At 59.6% G+C, this 11,089-nt stretch overlaps 1 protein-coding gene across 1 annotated transcript; it reads left to right on the forward strand.

Moving 5' to 3' along the window:
• Positions 1-248: 248 nt before the first annotated feature.
• On the forward strand, positions 249-10,713 carry ARX (aristaless related homeobox; the record flags this gene model as incomplete). Its single annotated transcript, XM_081125908.1, has 5 exons — positions 249-514; positions 2,028-2,901; positions 5,388-5,433; positions 8,071-8,399; positions 10,473-10,713. The coding sequence occupies exons 1-5, from the start codon at positions 319-321 to the stop codon at positions 10,711-10,713; spliced, it is 1,686 nt and encodes a 561-aa protein (XP_080982034.1). The 5' UTR covers positions 249-318.
• Positions 10,714-11,089: the final 376 nt, after the last annotated feature.

Raw genomic sequence — 11,089 nt, forward strand, 5'->3', positions numbered from 1 at the left:
CAGCCCACAGACCAGCGCAGCCCGGCCTCTGGCGAGAGCCAATCAGAGGGCGCCTCTCAGCACGTGGAGGAGAGAGACTCCAGAGCTGCGCTCCCCGGGCTCACTACACTTGTTACTGCTTGTCCTGAGCGCGGAGAGCGCGAGCTCTGGCCACCGGCTGGGCAGGAGCCAGCAACCGCGGGAGGCAGAGAGGCACAGAGGCACAGAGTTCGCAATAAGATCCATTATAACCAGCCATCTACCCCTAACCCCCAACACACACCCATCCATCCCCCCCGTCAGGAGAGGCAGACAGAGCCCACGGAAAAAGCCCCAGCCATGAGCAATCAGTACCAGGAGGAGGGCTGCTCCGAGAGGCCCGAGTGCAAAAGTAAATCTCCAACTTTGCTCTCCTCCTACTGCATCGACAGCATCCTGGGCCGGAGGAGCCCGTGCAAAATGCGGCTGCTGGGAGCTGCGCAGAGCTTGCCCGCACCGTTGGCCAGCCGCGCCGACCAGGAAAAGGCCTTGCAAGGTAAGGCTGCGCCTGCCAGGCACCTGCAAAGGGCTTTGGGCACTGGTTTGGATGTTAGATGATGGGGGCCAGGGCCTTGGGGTTGTCAAGATGGAGATGGAGGAAAGAGAGGGAACAACTCTTGAGGCCTGCTGTCTCAAGGGCGATAAACATCTCGCGGGGGCTGTCTCTCCCTCCCTCTCTGCTTCCAGTGAAAGCAGAGGCCAAGCTTCTCTTTGGGGGCCCTTAGGTGGTCTTGGTGTTGGTTTTTTGTGGCCCTTTGGTGGCCTTGGGGGTGCCGTGAAGAGGCGGGCAGGTCAGAAACAGCAGGTGCTGGGTGGACCCTTGTAACAACTTAGTGGAGACAAGAACCCCCAAATCTGTGAGTGGGGGTGTCCAGGCAGAGTGAGCCTTGGCCTTTGCTCTGTGGAAGATTTCTTTAAAGGCGGTGTTTCGCTTTTCTGTTTTACACTGTAGATTACTTGTGCCTTTTAAACCCAACCTTTGCAAAAACATTTCCCAGGGATTCCCCGAATGCTACTCATTGTATTTGAACTGTATGAAATGTGCAGCTTCTGGATGCTATTTTTTTCTCTGCTATGTTATTTTTAAAAATAGAGTTGAGATGTTTAAAAGGTTTTTTTTTTCCCTCAAATTAAAAATTCCCTAACAACTGTCGTTTTGCTCCGAACCTGTTCCGCTCAAGTTTCGCCTTGAGCTGGCTGCAGCAGTGTCGCAGGGAAAGAATTGTTGGTTTCTGTTAAAACCCGAAAACCAGCCGTCCAGCTGCGGAGCCACATGGAAGACAGGAGCGGCGGCGAAGGGCCCATTTAAAATAAAGCTGAATTTCTCCTATTCTTGTTTTAGCCTGCAGTGGCACCTGTGCCAGGCGCTTCCTCGAAGGGAAGGAGCAGCCTGTGCCTGTTGCAACCCCCCCCCCCCCGTCTGCCCCCACTCAGGCCCTTCCCAGTCCATTTTCGCCAGGACGATTTTTCTTTGCCTTTCTGGCCGAGGAGCCCTGGCCCCCCTCAGGCTGCTGGCTGTTGGGGCGCGGCCCGCGCTCAGGGCCACTGGACCGCTCCTCTCCCCCAGGGGTCTCCCCCTGGCCGCGCCCCTCGGGCCATCCTGGGCCCTGGTGGCAGAGCAGCAGACATTGGTCGTGCGCAAAGTTTGCAGGGGGACAGTCGTTTTTTAAAAAAGTTGTTGGATGTTCCCAGATTCTCCCTGCCCTGAGATGGGAAGGGGGAAAGTGAGAAAGAAGACAAGGGGAAAGAGAAAGAAATGCGGGACGGAAGGAGAGAGGTGGGGGGGCGCAAAGAGAGGGAGGAAGGACCGGGGAGGCTAAGCTAAGGAGAGAGCAGCTGTGCCAGAGAGAAAGCGGGAAGGACGGGGAGAGATGCAAAGAAAAAAGCAAAAGCGCCAAAAGTGGGGGAGGACGCGAAGGGCGGCGCGGGGAGCGCCGGGGCCAGGCGCCCGGGGCGCAGGGCCGGCCCCGCGGCGGCTCGGCCCGCTGACCGCCGTCCCTCGCCCGCAGGCTCCCCCAAGGGCAGCGGCGCCCCGTTCGAGGCCGAGCTGCACCTGCCGCCCAAGCTGCGGCGCCTCTACGGCCCCGGCGGGGGCCGCCTCCTGCAGGGCGCCGCGGCGGCGGCGGCGGCGGCGGCAGCGGCGGCGGCGGCGGCGGCCACGGCGGGTCCGCGCGGGGAGGCCCCTCCGCCGCCGCCGCCGAGCGCGCGGCCCGGGGAGCGACCGGACGGCGCGGGGGCCGCCGCTGCCGCCGCCGCCGCCGCTGCCGCCGCCGCCTGGGACACGCTCAAGATCAGCCAGGCGCCGCAGGTGAGCATCAGCCGCAGCAAGTCCTACCGTGAGAACGGGGCGCCCTTCGTGCCGCCGCCGCCCGCCCTGGACGAGCTGGGCGGCCCCGGGGGCGCCGCGCACCCGGACGAGCGGCTCGGCGCAGCCGGCGGCCCGGGCGGCGCCCCGGCGGCGGGTGGCGGCCCGGGCGCCGAGGACGACGAGGAGGAGTTGCTGGAGGACGACGAGGAGGAAGACGAGGAAGAGGAGCTGCTGGAGGACGACGAGGAGGAGCTGCTGGAGGACGACGCCCGCGCGCTGCTCAAGGAGCCCCGACGCTGCGCCGTGGCCGCCACGGGCGCGGGGGCCGCCGCCGCCGCCGCCGCCGCGGCCACGGAGGGCGGGGAGCTGTCGCCCAAGGAGGAGCTGCTGCTGCACCCAGAGGACGCCGAGGGCAAGGACGGCGAGGACAGCGTGTGCCTGTCTGCGGGCAGCGACTCGGAGGAGGGGCTGCTGAAGCGCAAACAGCGGCGCTACCGCACCACGTTCACCAGCTACCAGCTGGAGGAGCTGGAGCGGGCCTTCCAGAAGACGCACTACCCGGATGTGTTCACCAGGTACGCGCGGCGGGCCCGGGGCTAGAGGGGCGCGCGGGCGGGCGGGCGGGGGCCCGAGCTCGGGCGACGGCTTCGCTCCTGGGCTCTACCCGGGCGCCCTCCCAACGCACCGAGCCCTGCTCACCCGGAACCACCCGCTCCCTCTCCCCCACTCCTACTCGGGACTTCAACTTCAGACCGCGATGATTTCTTTCCTTCCCAAGGTCTATCCAGTTTAAGTTGTTTTTTTTCAAAGTGCAAGTTTTAGAGAGAAAAAGAAAAACCCTCTCCAAAGGGCGCCTGAACGCGCCACCTCGGAGAGGCGAACACCCTAGCGCACGTCGCGCGGGGCCCCGGGCGCAGCGGTGCGGGCCAGGTCCCAGGCGAGGCGCAGGAAGCTTTACCCGCCCTGCACACCAAAGCCAAGCAGGGGCTATTTTTGGCCGCTGCGTGGGGCGCTAACCAACCCCCCCCCCCCCCCCCCGCCTGATGCCCCAGGAGCCTGGTGGGTATCAGTTACGCTGTTCGCAGTAAAGCTGGAGCCCGTGCCTGTGGAGAAGGCCTTTAAAAAGATCCAAGTTCTGTCGTTTGCGGACTCCTGAAATAACGGAAGGAAGTCAGAGCTGGGGCAGTGTTTGGATCTGTAGAGCGGGGGTATCTGTCCATCGCGCTGCTGTGTCCCCCTTCACTTCAACCCGGCGTTCGTTTAATGCACACGGGTTATCGGGGGCGGGCAGTAATTGCTGGAAGCCTGGCGAGCCATAGATGAAACCGCTGGGAGAATTTTTCTGTTTGGATGGGTGGCCAACCCGGGTGTTGTGCACGGTTCTGCTCCCCTTTGAGCTCACCCGAGTGTGTGTGTGTGTGTGTGTGTGTGTGTGGCAAAGATGTGCCTGTGAGCCTACCGGGTCCCTGGCCCGCATTTATTCATCCGACCAGGGGCACTAGCCCAGCTGGGGACCTTCCTCTCCCACCCTAGGGCCGAGGTCTGGGCTCGGGCGAGGAGCCAGGGGTAGGGCAAACTTCTCGCAGTGGGGACGGAGAAGGAAACGGCTGTCCGCCTGGCGCGGGGCTTGTTAGCTCAGGCAGCTCTTTCGCACGAGACGTGTGCAGCTTTTCAATGTGCATTTTAGAAGCGGAAAACTGCCCGCCCCTTTGAACCGAAGGGGAAACTGCTGCTTAGGGCTCAGGAGGCCCGAGCGCACTCGAACGTGCAGTTGCTCTAGCAATTAATCGCCAGGCTCTCTCCAACCAGAAACAGAAAGCAATGAATTGGATGCTGGGCAAAGGCACGAAATTCGGTCATCCGCTGAGCTAAACTTGGCCCTCCCCTCTGTCATCCCGGCCCTTCATTATCGTTAAAAGAGAAAATAAAATTATAAATCAGTGTGTGCTGTCAGATAGCCAGCTAGCCGACCGGCTTTTCGCATTTATCACACGTGTGTATTTCAAAAGAAGAAAATGATTGTGGTGACAGTTGGCATCCGGGTCTGCCCTGTTTTAGCTTCTCCAGGGGGATCCAAGGCCGGAGCAGAGCGGCAGCCCCCCGTCACCACCGCACTCCCACCGCTTTTGGACTCAGGGGCTCCTTGCAGCCCCTGGGCTCCTGCTCCGCCAGCCAGGAGGGTGGATTTAATCCTCGAGTGCGCACTGAAGGAGGGGGCGACCTAACGCGCTAGGGAACCGGCTTCCTCCGGGCCCTGAAGTTTCTGGCGAGGCCTGGGGGGCCTGCCAGCAGCGCAGCCCGGGGCTCAGGCTGGGCGCCCCCGCTCTTTCGCTCTTTCCTATTAGCCAGCCGCGAGCCAATTATTCTGGGCGCGCTCATATTTTCAGTAAACAGGTCTAAGCCGTTTTACAGCATCTTAATGGTTTCCTATTTGCCTTAATTGTCGCAGTAATAACTGCAATGACGGGGTAGGGTTTCAGTTAAATTGACTTCCCCTGAGATGGGCAGGGTTTGTAGTGGGCACTGGAGTCAGGAGGTGCGCAGAATTTTGTTTAATCGAAAAATTACCCCACTGAACTCTTAACAAGCTTAACATATCTCCAGAGGGTAATGGGAGTGCGACCTAAGGGGGTGAGGGAGAGAAGAAGGGGGGTAGAGAGAGATGGAGGGAGAGGCAGAGAGGTGGAGAGAGGGGGGAGAGAAAAAAATTTAAACTGAGTGCTCAGTTGTCCCCTCTAATATTGGGACAAAACAGGATATAATAAGCGCTGAGTGTGTGAGTGCGTGTGTGTGTTTCTGGTCTAAGGCTGGCTTAGGAGAGAGAGAGAGACAATCTGCGTGCCCAGTTTTGTAGACTTACAGACTCAAGCCACCCCTGGCACTCTGGACTATGATATGATATAATATATAATACCCTATATCTGCTCCAGGTGAAGGGACAGAGGTGCCCCTGAGCCTGGGGGCGAGGGCCAGCAGCCAGGGGAGGCCTGCCAGCGGGAGGGAGGCCGAGGGGGTGCTGCAGTTTGCAGTGACCTCCTGTCTGTGTGTTGCTCTCTTATAGGGAGGAACTGGCCATGAGGCTGGACTTGACTGAGGCCCGAGTCCAGGTGAGCTGCTCCCAAGAGAGGGAGGAAGTGGGGGGAAGCGGCCTGGAGGGGAGAGTGAGAGGGAGATGGATTTGGGGGGAGTGGAGAACCCCTTTATGAAATGAAGAGAACCGGAATCAGAAAAAGAGACCCAAACATTCACACACCAAAAGATATTAAAATATGAAGAGCTGCAGGAGTGGAGGGGAAGGTTTCTGGGTCTGGGAGCCTTGAAGAAGGGGTCCAGGATCAGAAAAGGGATTTCAGGGTCCAGGGGACTGAAGTTCAGGAGCCCCCCAGACCACAGCCCCTGTAGGAACCAATCCTTGGACTGACTCCTCCTGATTGAAATAATGGGATGGAGCATGGATTTGGTTGTTAGACAAATCCGCTCAGCTCCAAGCAGGTATTTGGCTGCGATTAAGTCTCCGATCGGGCTTCATAAAAGCTCACTTAGTGCTAGAACAAACAGGGCCATTTGAAGGCAAAATGCTGTTTGATTTCCCCTCCGCCCACACAAGGAGCTGGCTAATGCTATTTGATTTCCCATTTTTTATAGCAATGAGCCCACATTGATCTAATAGGGAGTGAGTGCAATGCTATTAAAGGTGTTTGCAGCCCCATACCAGAGTGCATTTCCGAACCCAGGCCTCATAACCAAAGAGACGATCAACACTGGGCAGCCCGGTGGCCAACAGAAAACAGATGTCCCTGAGCTAGGAGCTGAGTGAATCACTTTACAGTCAAAATCAAGCGCTGATAAAGCACAATAAATTCCATATGGCTCATTTAATACACAACAGCTTCTTGCATTAGAGGGCTAATGATGAGGCCTGTCCCCTCCTTTCTGTTGACACATTTCTCCATTGTCAAACAGAGATGTGACAGCAACTCCGTATTTTCAGCTCAGGGGAACGAGTCGTGGGAAAGTTAAATAACTTTTAAAAAGAAAGAGAGCGCCCCCTCCCCTTCTCCTCTCCACCTATTCACTGGAGAAGATGTAATTAAGTGAATATGAATTATTAGAGTCCTTTCGTTTACCTTTGGGGGGCCTCAGAGGTATTAATTCAATAATGAGGAATTGCAGGGGGACATCTTGATAATTGCAGTTGAGCCGGGAGAGACGATCCGTCTGTAAAAGGTTTCCAGTTCTTTGAGGGCATTCTACCCGGCTGCCCCCCTCCCTGACTCCTTTCACTGCCCTGAGGAGTGGCGGATATTCTCGTCTAGACAGATTTGGATACACAAAAGCTGCCCACCCAGCTTGGTCCCATCTAGTCTTACCTTTTCAAGCCTCTGAATTTCCACACTAGACTGTTTCTGCAGTTCACAAATAGATTCTATGAGGGCTGTGGAATGTTATGGATGGGCCCCTTTTCAGCAGAATTTTAAGTAATCAACTGATTTGGATTCTGGATTTTTCTTGCCCTGGGTGGCTGCCTAGAAGTCAAGCCAAGCTTAGATACGGGTGCTAGTAACCACAACCCCCCCAGTGTGCGTACTGGAAAGACACGGATGGATGTATCTAAAACATTTTTACAACACATTCCTCCGGGATCATTTACATTGTATTTTAATATAACTCTGTATAGCCTGGAGTTCATTCTTAATTTTTAGACTTGTATGCAGGCATAAACCCAGCCCTAAAAATATTAATGCCTTCAGGGGAGAAGGAACATACCTCAGCTGTGTGGGTGTGATGAGCAGGTCACATAAAAATAATTCCAGGCTCCCGGCAGTTATTTTTAGACTATGGTAGCTGCCACATTTCAGGTAAAGGTCTCTACTGAAACTGCTTTCTATTAACAATTAGGAAGATACCTTGTGCTGAAAACCTCCCCCGAGCCTAGAACTATCTTATTTAAACAACCTACTTAAACCACATTCTCCCCAAAGAAATAAAGGACCTTTAGCTCCTGAAGATGTGGCAAGTCAGCAGGTACCCTGCGCTGAGTTCCGCGCGCCCAGGCATCGCCGCCGCCTGGGCAGCCCGGGCCCTGGTGCAGCCCCCGCGCGGGCGGGCTGGAGGCCCCGCGCTCCGCTGCGTGGAGAACAGACCCTAAAATGTATGCATTCCTTCCCTGCCAGCTCTTCCCAAACTCCGGAGCCCGACCTGGTACTCTAGGTGCTCAGGAAACATTTTCGGGTAGAATAAACGAACCACCCCCCTGATTCCCTTTTCAGTGCCGAGCGGGGGCTTGCGGGCTCCTGGGTAAACCTGAAGCGCGGAAACAGCCGGTCTGCCCCCGCCTCTCCGGACGGGCGCTTTCACCTCTCATGTGACCCCTTCCGCACGGCAGCCTGAGGCGTAGGGCTTATTACCCCCACTTTACAGATTAGAAAACTGAGGTTAGGAGAGGCTTGCGTGACCTGCCTAAAGGCTCACAGACTGGCTGCGCAGACCTTGAAACGCTTGCTTTCCCCATCTCTAAACACGCCAGACAACTTTCCTTAAACTTGGAACGAACTAGGCTGTGGCGATCCCCACTGGAAAGGGTTTCCTGCTGGCGTTAAGTTTGGGCTTCTTTCCGCCACGCGTTTGGCCCCAGAGGAGCCCTCGGGGAGCCTGAGGCTGGAGGGGGGCTGGGGGGGCGCAGGCTGCAGTGGGAAGGAGGGAGGCCCCGAGCCGCACTCAACCGCGTTCTCCCCGCCTTGCAGGTCTGGTTCCAGAACCGTCGGGCAAAGTGGCGCAAGCGGGAGAAGGCGGGCGCACAGACCCATCCTCCGGGGCTGCCCTTCCCCGGGCCGCTCTCGGCCACGCACCCGCTCAGCCCCTACCTAGACGCCAGCCCCTTCCCCCCGCACCACCCAGCGCTGGACTCGGCCTGGACCGCCGCCGCCGCCGCGGCCGCCGCCGCCTTCCCGAGCCTACCTCCGCCTCCGGGCTCGGCCAGCCTGCCGCCCAGCGGGGCGCCGCTGGGCCTGAGCACTTTCCTCGGAGCCGCCGTGTTCCGGCACCCAGCCTTCATCAGTCCTGCGTTCGGCAGGTAACACGCGTCTCCGGGTGTTTGTCTGTCTCCTACACACCCACACACCCACACGACCCGGGGCCAGGGAGGAGGCCCGGGATAGGCAGGGACTAGACGCATCTTTTCTCTCTGGCCTAACCTAAGAGATCTAGCCAAAGAAAATACTCTCTAATTTTGCTTCCAACACTGGATCTTGAAGGGAATGACTTGAGACTGAGCGGCAAAGAGGAGGGCAGTGGCAGTAACGGCAACCGGGACAATTTTGCGTGTTCAATGGCGGCTGTAACAGTACCATGGGAAGGCGGCCCCAGCCCAGCCATGGGTGGTATGTGTGAGGCAGTGCACAGGTGTAGGCTACAGGGCGGGGTGACTGCAGGCTTTGCAGAAACCCTTCCTCAGGCCTCAGCGCCTGGCAGGCAGAGGAACCAGCCCCGGGCCCCACGGGAGCCTGGAGCCAGGGCGCTCCGGGTGCAGGGAACTCTTTCCCAGGCTCCGTCTCCCTAGCCACTCAGGCTCACCGCTGCCAACCGTACCCCCATATGTGCAAGCCCCGACCCCACGGGGCGCACAACGAAATAAAAGAAACAGATCATCGCACGTTATAACGCCCTCTCTTTAAATGAACATCGAATGATGAAATAAAAAGTCTGTAATCACACAGACAGAGAAACAATGGAGGGATGTATTAAGTTGGAAAGTGCAGTGAAAATACAACTGGATGCAGCTTCAACGATCTCTCTCTCGGAGAACAAAGAAATAATGGATTCATACAACTGTGCAGCCACAAAACAAAAATAATTTAGAGAAAATTCCCCAAAACAAAAGTAGTAAGTGAAAGTAGTTTCTTGTAACAACCAGTAAAATAAACAGCGAGTTTATTGAAGTGTAGTTAGTGACTCAGTTTACCTAGTGGAACCAGGACATGTTACGCCCCCTCCAGGCCACACTTTATTTCTTTATGGGGAAAAGAATTTGAAGTCCTGGGCCCCTCCCCCACGCTCCCCACCCTTTTACCTTCGGACAAGGGACTTGGTAAAGCCGGGAACCGCGGCTGGGGTACCGGGCTGCAAGGCTCGGAGAGCTGGAGAGGGGGTGCGCTGGGCAGGGCATGAGGAGGCCCTCCCCCAGCCCTGGCGGCTCACATCGAGTCGTGGAAACCCCTAGTTGGCTCTACAGGGGCTGGGGGCCGGAGCCCTGGGGAGAAGGGGGAGTGTGCGGGGGCAGGATAGGCTGTCTCGTGGCCAGGGGCTGCTCCTGCCTCAGCTGCAGAGCCCACATGCTGTGGTGCTGCGCAGAGGGGATGGAGGCAGCGCGCAGAGCAATCCCGGTGCTGCCCGGAGGCGGTGGCACAGAGTGTGGGTCCCAGACTCGGATGTCGAGGTGCACGCGTGCGTGGCAGTGCTGGGTCCAACGGCCTTCTGGGGAGAGACGCTGCAGGGGCGCACGGAAGCCGGCAGGGAACGGGAGTCGCTGCGCCTGGATGGGGGCTCTCTGGCGGGTCACAGCCTTCAGTCCTTCCGTCGGCCAGCAACAGGCGGGCGCCCCCACCCCGACCTCGCGGTCATTGGCTGGGCACCGGCAGCTCAGCCCGGCGCGGGAGGGCGGCGAAGCCGCGGGCTTCTCTGGGGCCAAAGCAGCCCCGCGTCGAGAAGCGCCCTAGAGAGAGTACCACGGGCCGCAGCACCGCTGGGGGCCGGTTTCGATCCCTCTGCCTTCTCCTTCCCTCCTCCCTACCCCTCTCCTTCCCTTTGTCTCTCCCCTCTGTCCTGGCGGAGCGCGCCGCAGGCAGTGGGGCGCCTGGGCTGGGGGTGCTCCTTACGCGAAACCACAGAGGCCGTGAAACCGGGCGGCGGGCTTTGGGGCCGCGGGGCCTCCCTCCGGCCCGGCCTTGGCCCCTCCGGGACTCTCTGGCCCTTCGGTCTTGTCTTCTCCGTCGGTTCCCTGCTCCAGTGAGGCCTCGCGGCGCCCGGCGTCCCGCCCGTGCCCCCTACTCCCCGCCCTGCGCCTGCGGGGCCGAGGCGTCGGGAAAGGCGGCGGGAGGCGCCGCCCTCGGCCGCGAGGCCCTGACCGCGCTGCTTGCTCTCCCCGCAGGCTGTTCTCCACCATGGCCCCCCTGACCAGCGCGTCGACCGCAGCCGCGCTCCTGAGACAGCCCACTCCGGCCGTGGAGGGCGCGGTGGCGTCGGGCGCGCTGGCCGACCCGGCCACGGCGGCCGCAGACAGACGCGCGTCCAGCATAGCGGCGCTGCGGCTCAAGGCCAAGGAGCACGCCGCGCAGCTCACGCAGCTCAACATCCTGCCGGGCACCAGCACGGGCAAGGAGGTGTGCTAAAGGCCGCCCGCGCCCCGCGCCCCGGGCGCGCCCCTGAAGGTCACCTCACTCAGCACCACTCAAGACCAAATGGAATCAGAGGACCAGCACGCTCCCGGGAGGCCGCCGAGGGAGCGCAGCCGCTTCCGCAGCAGCCTGCGCGCGGCCGAGGCAGCCCCGGCGCTACGGGACGGACGTGGCACCCCCGCGGCTGGCGGCCACCCGCCGCAGCCCCGCGCGGCCCAGCCCTGCCCCCGCCCCGCCCCGCCCCGCCCCCGCCCCTGCCCACCTCGCTCCAACTCCAAGGTCCACTCGCTCCCGTTCTTACTTTACTGAAAATATCGGGGAGGTTTTCTCCCCAAGACGCCCGGTATTGAAGTTAAAAATTTAAAAAGCT

This window comes from Miniopterus schreibersii (assembly GCF_964146895.1).
Source record: "Miniopterus schreibersii genome assembly, chromosome: X".
Taxonomy (NCBI): Eukaryota; Metazoa; Chordata; class Mammalia; order Chiroptera; family Miniopteridae; genus Miniopterus; species Miniopterus schreibersii.